Source organism: Malaclemys terrapin, chromosome 19, assembly GCF_027887155.1.
Source record: "Malaclemys terrapin pileata isolate rMalTer1 chromosome 19, rMalTer1.hap1, whole genome shotgun sequence".
NCBI classification, from domain to species: domain Eukaryota; kingdom Metazoa; phylum Chordata; order Testudines; family Emydidae; genus Malaclemys; species Malaclemys terrapin.
Window position 1 is genome coordinate 7,142,393 of NC_071523.1, and position 19,253 is coordinate 7,161,645.

The window sequence follows — 19,253 nt, forward strand, 5'->3', positions numbered from 1 at the left end:
GAATGTCCACACCGCACTGTAAATCTGGGCTTACAGTTGCTGAGTCCAGATCTGCTAACATGTCTGTACTGCACTGTGCAGCACTTCTGACTCAGGTCTGGGGTTTGAGCTGCGTCTACACTGCAGAATGACAGGGCGTGGGCTTGAGTCACAGCAGGACATGTGTGTGTGTGTGTGTGTGTGTGTGTGTGTGAGAGAGAGAGAACAGGGAATAGCACTGCCCTGCCTCACAGAGGTGTGGAGAAGCAGATTCAAGAGTGCTCAGCTAGACAGATGACTTATACTGGGTTGTGGCCAGTGGAGTTTCTCTAGCTCCACAGTGGTGTAGATGAGAATCGGCCTTGGCTTGTGTTCCCAATTTGCTCTGGAACATTGGGCAAAGCTGCGTATGCCTCCGCTTCCTCGCTGGGGGTAAACAATAGTGACAATGCTCGCTTCCCAGAGCGCTGCTGAGAATGAATTAATAATATTTCAGAAAGTGCTTTGAGATCTTTGGCTGAAAGGCATTCTAAATGCAAAGGCTGATTATTATTTTACAGGCAGGGATTGCCTTTTTGTTCCATGTTTGTACAGAGCTTAGTACAATGGAGTCCTGGTCATGCCTGAGGCTCATGGGTGGAAAGAATAACAACTAATAAATAGCAAATCTTGAGATTTTTCTGATGCTGTCAGAATCCAAACCAGGCCTCCTTGAGTGGGCAGCATGTTGATGGGTTTTTTTAAGCATTATCTCTCACCACCTGGCAATTCCGACTCCACAGCCTCCTTTATTTAATCGCTCCTGTTATCTGTAACAAAAAAATAAGCGTAATCTCACCCAGTTGGCTCCCAACATTTGTTAACAAATAGGCAAAGTTTTATCATGCATATCGGCCCCGCTCGGCCCTCTGTCCCCCGCCGGTTTGTCAGATAAGGCTGTAATACTTTAGCTGTTTTGTTCTGGCACTGTGCCGCTGCACAGGATGGACCCCCGATATGCCAGTTTGATCAGAGGCGGATAGAAGGGCAGTCGCTGATGTTTGTAAACTGGAAGGTTAGCTGCAATCTGCGTCTGCGGCCCTCAGAACGCTGCCTTTTTCTCTAGCAGTATGTTTCTTTCAGGAACGATAATGGCAAAGTGGGGGGAAAAGGTAAATCAATGAGACAGGCGGGAGACAGGCGGTTGAGGGAAAGAGCTGGCGCTAGGCAGCACGGGCCTGTGGGTGGGGCGACAGACTGGCACTCGGGAGATCTCCGTTCTGCGCCACGTTCTCCGCTGACCTGTTGCGTGACCTTGAGCAAGTCACTTCCCGGCCCCGTTTCCCCTCCCGTCCTTTGTCTGTCTTGTCTAGTTAGACTCCCAGGGTGGGGTGGACTAGATGACCTCCTGAGGTCCCTTCCAACCCTGATATTCTATGATTCTTACACCGCCTAGCACTGCGGGGTCCCATTCTTCGTTGGGCCCTTTAGATGCTGCCCTAGTATGAATAATAACTAACCGCCTCACTTAAGGGTACGTCCCCGCACTGCAGCGGGAGGTGTAATTCCCTGCTCAGGCTGACAGACCCGCACTAGCTCTGACCGAGTGAGCATGTTAAAAATAGAAGCGTAGCCGCGGCGGTGTCCTGAGGATGTCCTGGCTAGACCCGAAGTACGTATTCAGCTGGGTAGTTCCTTCTGCCACCTGTGCTGCCGTTTTTAGCATGTTAGCTCAATCAGAGCTAGCGTGGGTATGTCTGCCCCAGCTGGAGATTACAGCTCCAGTGTAGATGGACCCCGAGGCCTTGTCTACACTAGGGATTTTGGCAAACAATGGCCACCACTGGTTTAGCTGCACTGGTGCACGTTCTTAGTGTAGACAGGGCAAACTGCAGTGTGCAGCTAGGGCAGCGTAAACCGTACCAGAGTGAGCGGCAACTTGTAGCCGCTTCACCTGTATATGCTAGGTTGACCGTGCCGCTGCAGCCGGCTGCCATCAGTAGACAAGGCCTTACGCTAGGCCTGTAAAGGGGCATTGGTGAAATGAATCCAAGACGTGGCCCAGAACATCACCATAATCCCTCGCTCGTATAGAACGCTCTTCATCAGTAGATGCCAAAGAGCTTTACAAAGGAGATCAATATTGTGACCTCCGTTTTACAGAAGGGGAAATCAAGGCACGGCGTGGGAAAGTGACTTGCCCGAGGTCACTGTAGCGGGGCGAACACCCGCTCCAGCCCTGAAGGGGTTGGAAAAGCCCCGCAGAGGGCTGGGGCTGGGGAAAGGAGCAAAACCCCGGCTGATTGGCGAAGTGGCTGCAGCTGGGGCCACGCCCCAAACAGAGCAACTCGGCCTTATAAGAAGGCCAGGACAGCCAGATGTTGAGGAGTCTCCCTCTGGCAGGAGAGAGAGAGAGACAGGCCTGGCTGCTGGGGAACTCACCGGGGACCTAGAGTGAGGCAGGGCTGGGGAAAGGCCTTGGGGGCAGGGAAGCCCTAGGCCAGCAACTCCCCAGGCTGCAGGGCCTGGTCCTAGGCCCACATAGGTATTGGGGTTGCAGAGAGGCAGCCTGAGGGTGGGTAAAGGCAGCCAGTCCAAACCCCATGTTGCCTGTGATGATTGGCTGATAGACTGCAGTCTGCCCCAGGGCGTGGGGGTTAGATGATGACTGGCAGTAGCCATGACTGAGGCGACATTGGGATAGGGGGTGGGGGTTCCCCTGGGTGGGGAGACCCAGAGAGAGAATGGGGTACTGCCGGGGGGGGCAGCACCCAAGCCAAGGGCACCGGAGTCCAGGAGGGACACAGGGGCCAACGAGAGGTGGGACACCTGGCCTGCAGAGGGCACTCCAACGACTGGTGAGCTAATTCCCGAGACGACCAGCAGGAGGCGCCGCAGGGGTGGGTCCGCGCCGGATTACATCGCCCAGCAGGCTAGTGGCAGAGCTGAGAACAGTAACCAGGTCTCCTGAACCTTAGTCCAGTGCTGTAGCCGCTGAGGGCCACTCCTGCCCTTAGTATCCTCTCCTGCAAGGTAATGAAAACCTCTACTCTGGTTAGAGCCAGTGGGAGATGAAGGAGGCGTCTTACGGAGGTTAAAGCATCACAACTGAGCAAATCCATTTGTTTAGAACTGGTCAGAAGTCACGTGTTGGATCATTTAGACCACGGATTTTGCAGTCTTTTTCCAATAAGAATTATGGAGGCTCTTCTTGGTTGTGTGCTTGTTTCCTTTGTTGTTCACCCGGCTCTGCTCTGGATTTCCCCCGCCAGTTGGGCGCGTTACAACTGAGAACGGCTGAGAGAGAGCGGCCTCGTAGCTGAGATGGCTCCTCAGCATCAGATCCCCACCCCACGTGCGTGCTGATTCATGCAAAGCCAAACGAGCAGATGATGGGAGTCTGTTCCGTTGGTGGAATTTTACAGAATGCTTTTACAGTCGAGGCAGCTGGAAAAGCAAGGAAATGAATCTCTTCAGCTCTAATCTCGATTTCGCACTCCTGTGCCGCTGCGCTTGACGAGACGGGTTTTACTTTGGTTTGTTGCAACAGATACAAACTGTGGATCTGTTGTTGTTGTTTTTCCCCCATCGTCCAGCTGAGATGAAGCCAAAATGCCTGAAGGGGCCTGGGTAGGGCAAGTAACTTGGCGACTGTCTGCAAGGCCTGGGGTAGGAATTGTGTCTTCATTACCTGCATCAGCTTTCCGATCACTCTGCCTATTGCTATCCATTCTTGTCTGTCTGTCACCAGATATTCCTATCTATCAATCTAGGGACTTATATGACCCTCATTATGACAGTAGCTGAGACCACTTCCTGATATCTAAAGCATTACGAGCCTATTTCTGTAGCCCTGGAGTTTGCATCAGCTGCCTGCCTACACAGCCCTCCCATGCCCTTCCCTTTTCTGGGGGCTCTTAGCTTCCCTGCTTAAATATAATTAAAACTATTAGAAATAGAACATCAAGCTGCTGCTCTTAATTATAATGCGTAACTCACTTAAAATGTTTTGCATCTCCAAAGAGCTTTACGAACTAGCTGGTCTATTTTAGGTGTTTTTAAAGAGCCCATCACCTCCTTATCTAAAAGCCCAAGTTTATCAATCAGTCCTTGCAACATCCCTTTGAAGTGTTATCCCCATTTTATAGAGGGGGAAACTGAGGCCCGGGGAGGTTAATTTTCAGTGCCTTCATTTTTCAGTCCCCAACTTCAGGCATCCAGGGATTGCAAGAACGGTGGCATCCCAAATCAGTCATTACTTGAACAGGTGTGTTTTGCCAAGGCCGTGTCTGAGCCTGGATTCAGACTGAGGTCTGCCAAGGTTTGCAGCTCCGGGCTGTAACCACTAGCCCACGCCGCCTCTCTTTTGCAGTATGAATGTGTGTATAGTATGCGCCTGTGGGGTACAGTGTGGATTTATGATGGAAATGTATAGTAACACGTTTTGCAAATACCATAAGCATTGCGTTCTATTTCCGTGCTTTGCTAGTGACAAACACCTGCCAGGTATAAAGAATGAAATCGATTTGCCCGGTCAGTTCAGGTTTATCCTCTGCGCTGTGACTCGGGTCTCTACCACCCTGGTGCCTTTCTGGTCCTCTTCCCATTCTCCGCTTGACACTTCCATTTGCAGAGCGATTGCTATTTCTCATCGCAAATCTCTTGTGCTTTCTCAGTGTCGCGTTCTCATGGCGATACAATGGCTACAAACAGCCATTTGGGGGGGGAAAAAGCGCCCATTGCAGTCTTCTGTGTGTGCTAAAGATGTGAGAGCTGCAATCTGTGTCTGTCTAGTGGTAAATTGGTACCTATATACCCACCGGTTTGGCGAGAAGGCAGGATTGGAATCCGTGATCTGGTTCGCGCCCATCTCTAGTAGTGATGGCAGCTGTTCGGCTGTCTCTGTGAGATGAACGAGCCGTCTCGCTCTAGAATCCACATCACAAACTCTCGTAGCATTACTATTGGATAGATGATGGCAGCACCCAGAGGTGCCAGCTGAGATCAGGGCCCCATTACCCTGGGTGCTGCATATACACGTAGTTCCGGAGAGTTGCTGCCCCAGAGAGCTGACAGCCTCCGCAGACGACACAGACAAGGGGATCAGCGTTTTGCAGCTGGAGAACTAAGATCCAGACGGATGGAAGCCCAGATCCACAAAGGCATTTAAGCACCTAACTCCTAGCTTCAGGCTTCCCTGTGATTCACGGAAGTCTTGCCAAACGCTGTAGGTGACCAAACTCACTGGGCGCCTACGTTTTCAGGGTAAAAGTCCCCACGGTGCCTAAATTTCATCCTCGGGTCCCATTCAAAATCTGACCATGGGGGGGAGTGGTACCCACCTTACACGTATTAGTCCAGTGGTTAGTGCGCTCCCTTGGGAGGAGGGAGTCCAGGGGGAGACGAAAAGATTTGAGGAGGGGGTCTCCCACTTCTCAGGAAAGGGCTTTAATCCCTGAGCTATGGGATATTCTGATGTGGGGGGGCTGCCCCAGTCTCTCCTGTCGACACTGCTCCAGGGTGGATAGATAATTCATCAGAGGAGCAGGCGGTCTCCCACCACCCGGCTAGAGAGCCATTCCGACTCCCCCTCTTGTTCTTGCAAGGAACAATTTGGGCCCCTGATTCGCCTGCCTCCGGGGGCAAGGTTCCTGCTCCTGGATTGCTCATCAGAGCTGGGCAGCCCGGATTTAGGAGCCTATCGCTGAGAGAGGGACAGGGCTTAGCTCACACCCCTCTCGCCGGCATCTCCCGTCGGCTAGCGTGCTGGTCAAAGACGCCATCTCTCCCCATTCATTGTCTAGGGAGCCTTGGTGCCTATCTCAGGCTTCGTGGGTTCCTGTGATTTTCCAGGCGCCTAAGAGTTACGTGCTGTGATGCTGAGAGCGTCGTAATACCTACATGCCTGTGTGAATCTGGGCTGAAGTGACTTGCCCAAGGGCCCGCACAGCCAGGAATTGAACCCAGACCTTCAATCTCAACCCTTTGCCCTCAGCAAGGCCCAGTGGATAGGCCGCTGGAATGGGGGCTCAGGAAACCTTGGGTGAAATCCGGGCCCTATTAAAATCAATAGCAAAGCTCCCTTTGATTTCATTGGAGTGGGGGTTTCACTCTGGATTCTCTCCCAGCTCTGCCACTGACCTCAGGCAAATAGCTTCCCCTCCCCGTGCCTCAGTTTCCCCACCTGTAAAATGGTAGGAATGATACTGACCTTCTTTGTAACGTGCTTTGAGATCCATGGAGGAAAAGCCCATTACTAATCCCAGGTCTCCTTCCTCCCACTTGATACCCTTGCTGCCTGCAGAGAGGCCAAAGGTTGACATGACCATTTTCCCCTCCTCGTCTCACTTCCAAATCATAGCTATGGGGAGGAGGCATGAGCCCAGTGGTTGGAGCACTGGCTTGGAGGACCCACATTCCCTTCCCTGCTCTGCCACAGACTTCCTGTGCGACCAAGTGACTTGGCCATGTCACTTGGCTGCTCTGTGCCTCAGTTTCCCACCTGTGAAACACACAGGGCCATTGGGAGGATAAAGATTGTGAGATGCTCAGATACTACGTTGATGGGGCCAGACAAGTACCTAAGATAGATCGCCTTGCAGAGGGAAGCTGTCTGCTCTTCAGCTAAATAAAGACTCTGGTTTCCAGAGCTGTCAATCTAACCTTTTTCACCAGCACTAGGAAATACACACACAAAAAATGAAATGAAATCAGGTGACCTCGTGACCCCTTCTCGGCAATGTTCCTGCAATGTGTTTGCAACAATCGATGGGAGGAAGTTAGATGGGAAAACGAAACAGAGTAAAATAGCCATCCAGTGACAAGCAAGCGTTTTATAACGGCTAGAATGCAGTGCTCTGATTCGTATCTCTGGCATGTGCTCATTTAATAAAGTATTAACAGGAAGCAGGGATTGTATCGCCCGTCGAGTGAGCAGGGAGAGAGGCTTCCTCCCCAATGCTGCTAGGGAGATGGGGGGGCAACAAAGATGGCTCATTGTCTTGTTGAACTTGAAGCCAAGGGGTTAGCAGGACTACATAAGAACAGCCATACGGGGTCAGACCAAAGGTCCATCGAGCCCAGTGTCTTGTCATCCGACGGTGGCCAAAGCCAGGTGCCCCAGAAGGAATGAACAGAACAGGGAATCATCCAGTGATCCATCCCCTGTCGCCGGCAGCTGAAGCAGGGGAGCCAGGGAGAGGGATTGCTTCGTTCCAGCACAGTTTAGTGCTCATCAGTGGCTGGCGTCGTCAGCAGTGGCGCAGGTCGCTCTGGCCCTGCAGGGATGGTCCCAGCTCCCAGCTCTGGGCATGCGGCCTGATGCATGGGGCCACAGCACCGCTTCGGTTTGGCCTGGGCACCCTTCCCACCCCTCATGATGGAGGGGCTGCCGGGCCATCCCTGAGCGAGTGGCGTTGCAACCCCCGCCCCCAGCTTCCGGAGTGGGGAACTTAGCCCGGCCCTGCCAGACGGGAGCCCCAGGAGTGGTTGCTGTGGGTGAGGTTTGCATTTGATTGTGTTTCCCATTTTCAAAAACCATGGAGTTCTAAGAATTGCCACAGGGGGTCAGACCCATGGACCATCCTCTCTCTCACGGTGGCCAGTGCCAGATGCCCGGGAGGAACGTGTGAAAAAGAGAACCCCTCTTGTCTACTGATGTCTCATATGAAACTCCTGGCACTGCCTCTGCTCCCTAGCTGGCCCCATTTAAAGAGACTCTGCGCCCCCTCACACAGACTAAGTGAAGGCTTCCCCCACCTCACGCAGCCACTCACCGCGTTGCCAGCAAGTCACCCAGGCTTACGCGGCAAGAGCAGACCAAGGGAAATGGGATTGCAAGGGATGAGATGATGGCTCTGTGCAGCCATAATGTATTTTCCCCAACGTGCGCTTGCACAGCTGTTCGATCCACTCCCATCCTCTCCAGCACTCACCTTCCAGGCGGCTTTCATTTTTAAAATGTCTCTTCTGGTCCTCTGCTTTTCCCCGCCCCGCAGCCTTCTGGGACCTGGAAACATTGCTCTTCTGGAGGGGGGAGGGATAGCTCAGTGGTTTGAGCATTGGCCTGCTAAACCCAGGGTTGGGAGTTCAATCCTTGAGGGGGCCACTTAAGAATCTGGGGCAAAATCAGTACTTGGTCCTGCTAGTGAAGGCAGGGGGCTGGACTTGATGGCTCATCTGGGTCCCTTCCAGTTCTATGAGATAGGTACATCTCCATATATTAGCTCTGAAGGGGCGGGATAACTCTCCCTGCCATTTGTCTCAGGAAAGAGACCGATGGGGGACAGGGGGCCCATGGGTGAACGAATGGTCCGTATCTTGGGTGTTTATATCTTGGAAGTCGGTAAATGTCGGTGATGTTGATTTCACCATACACAGACAGACGAAAAAATATCTCCATTAGCCACTGGACTATGCAGCATCTCCCTACTAAAAGGGCTTGATTGAAGTTAACATCTCCATCTTCCTGCTCTCCCGTGCTCTCCTCCAGCCGGCAGAGGCGCCCCCATCGGCTTACCTGGCATGCTCAGGGAATGTAACGAGGTGGCGGGAGGGTGACCTGAGAGGCCAGTGAACGGTTAGCCCAGTCTTTCTGCTGTGACTGACTCCAATTTCCCCAGAGTTCAGAGAATGTTCTGACAGCGAGCGAAAGCTGGGTTTCAAAAGCACTTTCCTCCTCCGACCAGCGCAGCTATTACCGTGTTGTAATAAAAGGTATTACAATAGTGTCTGCCCCAGCATGGCGGGACGGTTGTCACCGCGCGGGTGTTGGAATTTATCTCCATGAGCTAGCGGTGACCCCTTTGCTCCGGACATGCGTGGCACGGAGCGCCCGTTATCAAGCACAAATAAATCCCACCTCGGCAGCCCATCTGATTTAGACAGCGGCTGATCGGCCAGGCTGGCCTTTGGATTTTAACGCCCCGCTCCTTTACCGTTCCTGGGCTCCATCAGGGCTGAACCGACTGCTGAACTCCGGGGCTGCTGGGAGAGGAGCGGAGCAAAAGCCGCTCGACGCATTGCTTGTGAGCATTTGCTCAGATAAAAATGTGCTTACTGCACACGAATACACACCGATTTGAAAGCTGGAAGGGGTGACAGGGGATCATCTCATTTGACCTCAACTGTGGACTAACTGCGTGGTCATGTGCCGGACCTGGGCCTTCACAGCCTGAGTGCAGGGCCAGATTTGTAAAGCCATTTAGTAGCCTAAAGAAGCAGACAGGCATCTAGAGGGATTTTCAGCAGTGCCCAGGTGCCTAATGCTCACTGACATCAGTGCCCCCACATTAGATCGCCTCCTAGTCTCTTGGTGGTATCTTAAAAGGTTGTGAATATCAAAAAACGTCTGCCCTCTGAAAATCAGGACTCTTCAAGGGGGCTGCAAATTGGGCACCCAACATTTCTCTCCAGTCACTTTTGGAAATGTAGGCCCGACCGCTTAGCTGACAAGTTTGTGAAGGGAAGGAGAGGCAAAGCTGGGGCCAGATCCTGAGACTCTTGACTCCCAATCCCTTCCGGATAATGGCTGCCAATGAGGAAAGCGAGGACGGGATGGGAAAAGGGACTCGGGAGACAAGAGGTGCATGGGAGCAGGGAACAGTGGAGCGCCACTCCCTGATCTGCAGTGTCGCTCAGCGTAAGGTTCTGGGAGCCTTTAACATCTGAGCCGAGATTTATCTCCCAGACTCTCCCCGTGTGTGTCTCTCTAGTTCTTAAATATCGCTGGTTATTTTACTAAACGTCTCTTAATAGGAGCGCCATAAATGTTGTCACAGATACAGGAGGGAGAGTGATGGAAGTATTCAGAATAATGAAGCGTGGAGTTAAGAAGGATCAGTCGCTTGTCTGCTCGCCCAGCCTCGGGCTGCCAGGTTGCTGGGGGAGGGAGGTGGGGACCGCTCATTGGAATGGATTGGCAGAGCCGATGAAACGGGTTACATCTTTACACACCCTCTAATTAATCTGCGGGATTCACTCCCACGAGGACCGGAGTTGAGCAATTTAGAGGACTTTAAAACGGGTCTGGAGTGATGGAGACGGGGCTAATCAGTAAAATGCCAACAGCTTTGCCAAGAGAAGTGAGTTACTGGTGGTAAGGCTGGGGCGGGGAGTGGGGGGGAACAACACAGGCGTCATGCTTCTGGACATGAGTTTAGTGTGTGTGTGTGTGTGTGTGTGTGTGTGTGTGTGTAGTGGGAGGTCAGGGTGGAAGTTCCCCATCTCCCCCCATACTCCTGATTAAGATCCAGTGTTACAATGTCTGTGTGGGTGGGAGAGAGGGTACCGCCTTCCCCTGAGCCATCAGCTGTCGGTCAGTGCATGAGGCAGGGTTTTGGTCACAGTAGCAGGATTAGAGGTGAAGCAGCTGGGAGTGGTGCTAGTCTGGGACTCGGGAGACTCCGGTTTGAGTTCGGGCTCCGATACTGGCTTCCTGTTGTGATCTCGGCTGTGTTACTTCGGCTTGTTTTCGCTACTAAACCCCTGTGTTTCTTACCTTGGCGTAAGTAGCATCCTGTGGGAAAAGCGGTGACTAGCAGGCTCTCTAGCTTCATGGCGTGGTAACCTCAGCGAGGGCAGCCCCCGGCGAGGGCACGGCGCTGACCCCGGCGAGTTCACGAAGTGCTTTGTCCTCACGGTGTTTTTCCCTCAGGGTCGCTCCTGGGTGTTAGGGACCCCAAGGTCACCAGCGCCGCTTTTATGAGCGGTGCAGACAACCCCCGCGTCTCCCTGGGCCTCTGGGTAAGTCTGCACTGTGAAGAAAAACCCCTGGTGCCGAGTCTCAGAGCCCGCTTCAGTTGGCTCCAGCTCGTGGGGCTTGGGACTAACCATAGCAGTGTAGACGCTCGGGGTCTGAAACCCGGCTGCAGGGGGAGGGTCTCGGACCCTGGGCTCCAGCCCAACCCAAACATCTCCACTGCTATTGTTAGCCCGGAAGCCTGAGTCCTGGGAACCCAAGTCAATTGACCCCCGCCCCGCCCCCCCAGCCTATTTGCACGCAATCAGAGCCTGACCCAAAGCCCTTTGCAAAGAGCAGGGGGCGAGCAGGACCTGCGTGCCGAGAGCGCCGAGGTTCTTGTTCGGCTGAGCATTGACTACACGCGGGGCAGCTGTACCGCCATGTAGCCGGGCCTCTTTCCAGAGATAAGGGTGACCGTACACCACAGAAGTGTCAGCGTGTGTTGTCACTGCCTTGTGATGCAATCACACCCTCTGTCAGTGCACGGGCTGGGGTTGTTAAACACACTGGGCAGCTCTTAACATTGTACCATGAGAACACTTTGAAGTAAGAGCTCAAAGCACTTCACTCAGCTGAGTCACTATCGTTATCGCCGTTTTACAAATGGGGAAACTGAGGCATGGAGAGATTAATATGTGTCTACTTATTTTATTTATTTTTAATCATGTTACACATTAAATGCTGGTGCAATGGGATGGAGGTGAACTGTGCCTCCTTCACCGCTTCCTAGCTACTTTAGACTCTCAGACCTGGGAAACAACGTGACCCCTAATCCCATGACCATGGTGTCTCCAGCGTTTGAGGGTGGTAGCTGCAAGAGCTATTCCAAATATACTGGCTCTCCCAACTTCCAGTTTAAACCTCTTGACTGTATTCCCACTGCACGTTGCAATGGCGAGGAAACCCAGACGAGGCTCGTGTGAGCGCAGTGCTTTGAAGTCCTGATAGCCGTGCAGTGGGTTTTCGGTAGCCTCGGGGCCCCCTGTGTCACTGTTAATGGTCCTGAAAAATCCCAGGTGCTCTAGTGCATTTTGAAAAGCAAGGAGACCTCTGTGTAACTGATGCACAGTGCGCTCCCTAGCAAAGCACTGGGATGGGAGTCTCCGGAGCCCCTGGATTTTTTCCATCCCTGAGCAGATTGCTTGTTTGATCTGGAAGATTTTGCTGTCAGGGCCAATTAGAAGCAGCTGTTTAACACAGGCCTGTCTGCTCCCCTACCCCCACCAGCTTCACCGCTCTTCTTCCCTGCATCCCCCTGGCTGGCGGGAAGGTATGGTTGCAGCACTCGGCAGGGCTGCCCAGAGGATTCAGGGGGCCTGGGGCAAAGCAATTTTTTGGGGGCCCCTTCCATTTAAAAAAAAATTGCAATACTATAGAATACTATATTCTCGTGGGGGTCCCTGTGGGGCCCGGGGCCTGGGGCAAATTGCCCCACTTGCCCCCCCTTCCCAGGCGGCCCTGGCACTCGGAAGAAGAAAGCTCCTGTCTGTAGTTCCCAGGTGCTGATTGATTTCAAAAGGTGGGCTTTTGTTTCATTGAGTGTTTTGTTAACCCCTCCGGCATCTCCATGGTTGAAAGGCTTTGCAGATTGGCTCCTGTCCCTGTTTACATTATGCCTCCATTACTTGGTTTTATTCCTTCAGCAATGCATTTTAATCTACATCTTGTGATGGGGTGTTTGCAGGTGGGTGCAGTCCTTCTCCTGATTATAGCCATGGAGACCATGTGGTAGTTCTCTCCCCTGATTGCGTTCTGGTGAGGATGCTCCTTTATGAGAGTGCCTGAGTGTTGTTCATTTGGTAGCTGTCAGTTTCATTCTGTAACTGTGGCATATGCAACCTGTGGAACTCACTGCTGCATGAGGTGAACAGCTCAGATTCAAGACCAAATGGAACAGAATCTGAGATCCCATCAGTGAGGAAAAAATGGAAAAGTGCTCTCATTCCTCATGCTTTCACGGTTCAAGTTGTCAAAGGAGGCCAGGGAGAATGGCATTGTGTCTTGCAATTAGGTGTGCTGTTAATCCCTTCCTCTACAGCAGACTGCATTGGTCATTCCCAGAGGCAGGGCACCAGCCCAGGGAAACAACTAGCATATTCTGATTCATCTGGCTATGGGATTAGATGGATGATCGGTCTGCTCAGAAGTAACCATTCCTGATGGGCGTTACAGTGAGAGAAGCCAGGTGGGAAAGTTGAGGGGACTTGGGAGACTCCAAACAGCTGGATGTGAACAGCTGATTTGGAATCCTGCCCAAAAATTGCCTGTGCTTATTCTCCGTCGCTAGCTCCCAAGGAATCCAGAGTTGCCATGGAGCAGGATCGTGCCCCAGTGATGGACAGAGCGCAGATCGGTGCAACGTCTTGCAGTTCCATTGCACAACCACGGGCCAAGCTAGTGCAGGGTGAATGTGATTGGGGGGGAGGGAGGAGACACAGGCTGGTCAGCTCGCCTGTATTTGGAGAGCGACGCCCACAGATTCACTCCATCGGGGCCACTCTCACTGCCTGCCCCTTGCCCCAGAGGAGCAAGGAGTGAGGGAGAAATGTGGGGGGAGAGGGCCTGAGACGGCTGTAGCTATAGAGCAGGGAGGGATCATGGGACACAGGAAATGCTGAAGCTAAAAATCGATGGGGTGTGATATCTCTGAATCAGAAAAACCTCCAGTCCCAACTTGTGGCCCGCTCCACACCACCAGCTTTCTGACCCTGGATGGCTTCTGCGGAGAGGCTGCCTGCTGGACCTGGGACAAACTAAACTCAACCTCCAGACTCCTGTTGTGACCTGAAACGAATGTGAACACCTGGTCTGTTCCCTTCCCCGTGATGAGTGAGGCTGGGTAGGAGAGCAACTGCGTGTCCCATGGGTCACCTCGGAGCAGGTGCTGCTTGGGCATTAGCCAATCTCTGCTGGCTGCTCAGAGATGAGTATGCTCTTCCCAGCACTGACCCGTGGGACTCCAGATCTTCTAGTAGCACCGGGCACTGTCCTATCACTCGGCCTGCCCTGCTGCTCCCTTCTCTCTGTTATCCAGACTCGACTCGCCTGCTTGGAAAGAGGTGGGACGGGTCCATCTCTCTGCACTGGCTTCCCTGCCCTCCTTTGAAGCAGACCGCCCCTGCCCACCAGTTGTGCCTCCCATTGCTGCTGTAACCAGAAAGCCTGGGTACCTTTATAAGCACCTGCTCCGCCAGCCAGACGCGGGCAGTGTAACTAATATGGGGTCACGTGTCACCTTTCCAAACAATCACCCTCAGAGTCGCTGTCTGGGGGATAATTAATCCTGCGATTCACCTTGAGAGAAGACAGTAGGTGTAATTCTGCCTGATCCTCCCACCTGAAGCCTCCCCCCATCGCACACTGGACCTGTTGGCTTTAAAGAGATCGGACCCCCTTCTTTTATTTTTCTCCGTAGAGCTGTTGGCATCGAGATATATCTGGGGGCAGGGAAAGATGAACTGTCCAGGTTGCTGGACAATTCAAAACACTCCACTTTGATCTCGTCAGCATTTCTGGTAAACCTCCCCTTGATGTCCGTGGGAGCAAGGCAATGCCAAGTGTTTCTGAAATGCTCCATGGATAGCAGGAACAGATTTCATTCTGCAAGCCCTGCTGTAAATCCATTGAACTCGCTGCTGTAAAGGTGCAAGATCAGACTGGCCTGATTCTTAGTGTGGCAATTGACACACCAGGGACTTTCTGCTCTTGAAGCTGGTGCAGCCAAAAGTGATATAAGTTTTTTAATAATTTTGGTGGATAGTATCAATGATTATTTTTCTGTTTTTTATTGATTTAAATGTTCACAGTTGCAGGAAATTGTGGGAAGTCAGACAATGGGGGAGATCAGATCATTATTTAATGATAGTAGATGCTGAGATTCAAAAAGGTAAAGCTTTTTAACCACTAAAACACAAATATTGGATGTCACCTGGCAGAATATACAAAGTAAATATCCCTACCTCGAACTTTAGTAAGTTCTCGAGCAGCGTTTTTCTTACTTTGCCTTTCTGTATGTTTCAGTTATTTCTGGTTTGGGTGTGTATGGTGAAATTGACATTTATTGACATTCCCTGATAAAAATCGAATCCTTCCAAGTCTTCCTATAAACCTGACTCAATTTGTGCTACAGAACTTGGCTCTTAAGCTGAAAGCCATAACAGTCCCATAGCCCCTGTGAATGGGGCACAGCCAGGAACATATCACACACACACACACACACACACACACTGATCGGGGGTTACGCTTCCAACTTGTGTAGCCATTTATACCAGTGCAAAGAGGTGTAAAACGCAGCATCACTGACTCTCGCGATTTGATCACGAATCTTACGGTATCTGGGGTTTTACTTGCGGTCCCAGCTCTGGGAGTCATGTGATTACATGAGTCTCTCAGCTTTCAAGAAAGAAAGGGGGGGGGGGGAAGGTAACTTGCTAGCCCTCTTGTTTGCGGAGGAAAGCTTGGGAACAGAACCCGAGTGTAAGCCAATCTCATGATTTTGTGGGCCTGACTCGGGCTATTTTTTGCACATTTGGTGTTGGCGATGCTGAAAACTTTAACCCCCCCAGTGTGGGGGAGGGGAATATCATTTCTGATTATTACACCTCTACCTCGATATAACGCTTTCCTCGGGAGCCAAAAAATCTTACCGCGTTATAGGTGAAACCGCGTTCTATCGAACTTGCTTTGATCCGCCAGGGTGCGCAGCCCTGCCCCCCCCCGGAGCGCTGTTTTACCGCGTTCTATCCGAATTTGTGTTATATCGGGTCGCGTTATATCGGGGTAGAGGTGTATTTGCAATACCAGGCCCACATCGCGCCAGGCGCTGTACAAACATAGAATGAAAAGATGGCTGCTGCCAAAGAGGCTTGCAATCTAAAAAGGCAACGGATGGAGACTGATGGGGGAGTACACGGGAACAGTGAGACACTATTGGCCTGCATTGTAGGCCGTAGTCTCTGCACGGCAGCAGTAGTGATTCGCACCCCCAGCACAGGTGTAAATGACTCCCCGAGGGGCAGGACAGAGGGAAATCAGGCTGTTCCTTGAGGATGCGGTCATGTCTGCAGGAGGAGGAGGCAGAGGAGTGAATAGAGGGTGGGCACGTGGAAGCCAGTCTGCATTTCCATCCCCACTTGGGACCAGTTTTCCAGCTCACTTAAGCCTGCGCCCGCTTCCCAGCCCTGCCTTGGCTCATGTTGTGTTTCTCTTCCTCCGGTATTTCACAGGCTACCTGACTGTCAGCATTGAGCCGCTTCCGCCTGTGGTGGTCGGGGATGCCGTGACTTTGAAATGTAACTTCAAGACGGATGGCAGGATGCGGGAGATAGTCTGGTACCGGGTAAGTGACCGTCCATTAACCCTCCTGGGACTGGGACAGGGACAGGCAGGCTGTTCTTCCAGCACGTGATGTGAGGCTGGAGGGATGTCAGAGGAAACTGTCAAGAGGTTTCTTGGTGATGGAAGCATCGATTACCCAGCCATAGCTGCCTCGTCCGATCTAAAAGGGGAAAAGGGGATGAGACAGGAAGGCTTGGGTTGGCTTTGTTTTGCTTTTAAATGAACGGCAAAGAAATAGTCGTGAGATCATCCCCAGGGTCCTTCTGACACTCGCTCCAGTAGTTTTGTGATGTTCTCTCAGTGGGTTTTGGCGCTTGGCAGTTTAACAGGGCCTTGCAAAGAAAGGGAAAAAGCGGTGGCTGTTTACATCCGCTGGCCATGATGGTGTCTGGAAGATTATTGCTAGGGACGCCCTGTGCTGTCAGGGTTGTTTGGAGCTGGGGCTCCCATTAGCCCCACTGGAGAGAGACGAGACTTCATTGCAAAGCATAGATTTGGCTCCCAGAGTTCAGGGGGTCTGGATCTGGTGTTATACAGCCAGGGGCCAACTGCAAAGCTCTGATTTGGATTGGGACTTTTCCAGTGTTTGGATCTGGGAGTTTCCTTCCCGCCATGCGGTAGCTCCCAATGTACACAAGTGTGGCCTTACATCCCAAGAGATCGTAAACTGGCCATTGTGTGTTATTTCCATGCTGGGGCAGTCAGCTGCCAAAGTATGCATCTCCCTGCCCCCTTGGGAGCTGGACATGCTACCATAATGCCACGTCCAGGCCAGGCACAATGCCAGTGGAGTCAGTCAGCTCAGAGTGACAGAGAGAGACCTGCACTCTGCCCAGGGAACACCATCCTGCTCTCTTGTCGGGCCAAAGGGACCTCTCTGCATAAGCAGGTAGCAGACTCTCTTCAGGGAGAGGGCAGCTGGGTCAGTGCTGGGCAGAAGCCTGGGTGAAGCCTGGGTGCCTGTAACTCTACCCCGGCGAGCACCAGCCAGAATGGGTCGTTTGCGTTCTCGACAACTTCGCCCATCTCGCTTTGCCTGTGTTTGAACGGAAATCAAACTCTGTGTTTATCTGACTTTCCCTGCAAATGGCTGGGGTGACAGCGGCGAGCATCTCTGGCTGGGGGACAGAACGGATGGGGTGACAGCGGCGAGCATCTCTGGCTGGGGGATCGGAACGGATGGGGTGACAGGGGAGAGCATCTCTGGCTGGGGGGACGGAACGGCTGGGGTGACAGCGGTGAGCATCTCTGGCTGGGGGATCGGAACGGATGGGGTGACGGGAGAGCATCTCTGGCTGGGGGAGAGAACGGATGGGGTGACAGCGGCAAGCATCTCTGGCTGGGGGATGGAACGGATGGGGTGACAGCGGCGAGCATCTCTGGCTAGGGGATGGAACAGATGGCTCGCACAAGCATGCAAAGTTCTGTGCGTCGGCTCTATTTAAAACTTGAAATCAGTGCATCGTAATGACAGGTCAGAGGTGCCGCACGGCACAGCGTGTGTTAAATGGACTGAGATGCATTTGAAACCTGGGGTCAGGGAACTCGCCTGCACAGATTGCACAATGAACGGCAAGCCACGTCCTCCTGATCGATGGACTAATCCGGTGCCCATAGAAGTGAGGGGCTACGTGCAAACCGGGGTAAACCAGGCTTTGTGCAGGGCAGTGCTGGGCCAACTTCTTTCACAGAACTCTGCCAGTGTGCCTCAGTGCTGACCTGCTGTTCCAGTCGCTGGTCCCCACCCAGCTCTGCCTCTCAGCCTCCACTGCACTGGAATTCACAGCTCTGCTGACACACCTTGCTCCTTAATCTCTCAGCCCCCTGTATTATACAGGCTGCAGCTCCCTGGCTGTACGGGCTACTCATGTATCTCAGCCTGTTAACACGTAGTCCTGGAAGGCTGTGCGTTCATGAGGGGCCTGGGAGCCCCTCAAACAACCAGCCAGTTGTGCCAGATGACGTCCATGGTGGTGGTTCTGTGGTGACATTGCCCAGCCCAGGTGCATGGAGGTGAAAGGTGGATGCACTAGCCCTGGTGCTACCTAGCTCCCCAAACACTTAACAAACAAACCCGTTTAGGTTCACCCATGGGACAGCAACATTAGCTTCAGTAGAGCTCCACCAGCCTTGAATTTAGCCCTCAGTCCTTTAATCCCCAGATGCTTTTCCCCAATGTGCATCCCTCCCTTCCTTGCTGCTATCTTCAAAGAGCCCACGGTGGCTGCGCGCGAGGAAATCAGCCTCGTGAGCAGGAAACACTGGAACAGACCCTGACTTGTTCCTTCGAGGTCTGGGAAGCTGTTCTCCCTTTTCCAGCGTTGTTTGCATAGATGCATTCTAAAGTGGAGAGAGAAATCATGTGTGTGTGTGTGTGTGTGTGTGTGTGTGAGAGAGAGAGAGAGAGAGAGAGAGAGAGAGAGAAAAATATCTACCTGTGGGTGTGGGAGCATGGATCAGATATGTGGATGTGCTACTCCTGGGGGAATTCTGCGCCACTGCGCATGTGCAGAATTCATGTCCCCTGCAGATTTCTTTGCTTTCCTGCAGCAAAATGACTTTCTGAGGGGGAGGCAAAGGGATGCTACAAGAGCGGTCATGTGACCCTCCCCAGCAGTGTGTTTTGGGTGCCCAGGGCAGCCGGCAGAGAGGTAAATCACTGTGGGGCTGGGGGCGGGGCTGGGGAAGACCTGGCTGGTGGCTCCTACCCTGCTCCAGCCTCATCTGCTACTCCTCTTCCCCTGCACAATGGCGCAGAATGCCCTCAGGAGTAATGTACTGATGATTCATGCATATGGGAGAGGGTGTGATCTCTCTTTCTGTGTGTGTGTGTGTGTGTGTGTGTGTAAGTCCTGTGTATGGCTGTGGGTGTGCAAGTGGATGTCATCTGTTTGTGTATGGACATGTGGGATCTGAGAGTGTGTACGTTTGTGAGAAATGCATGTTCGTGATCTCTTGTGTTTATGTGCAGGTGTGTGGTCTGGGTGTGCGAGATCCATAACTGTCTGTATGAGAGATCCATGTCTGTATAATCTGTGTATATACACTTGTGATCCATGTGGGTGTATGTATGCACCTGTTTGCCTATGTGTTTGTGTGTATGTGTGTGCGTAAGTGCATGTGGGAACTGTGTGTGTGTGTGTGTGACCAGAGAGAGAGGTCTGTGTCTCAGATAAAGACCAGCACTTATTAGCAAACTGTCTGAGCTCATTTAGCT

The 19,253-nt window shown here is 52.5% G+C and overlaps 1 protein-coding gene across 1 annotated transcript in view; it reads left to right on the forward strand.

The window, feature by feature from the left end:
- The window catches only part of IGSF21 (immunoglobin superfamily member 21), a 272,639-nt gene that overhangs the window by 90,217 nt on the left and 163,169 nt on the right, over positions 1–19,253 (forward strand). The window contains exon 2 of the mRNA XM_054009265.1: positions 15,925–16,037. Coding sequence (XP_053865240.1) covers positions 15,925–16,037 — 113 coding nt within the window. The remainder of the gene's footprint in view (positions 1–15,924; positions 16,038–19,253) is intronic.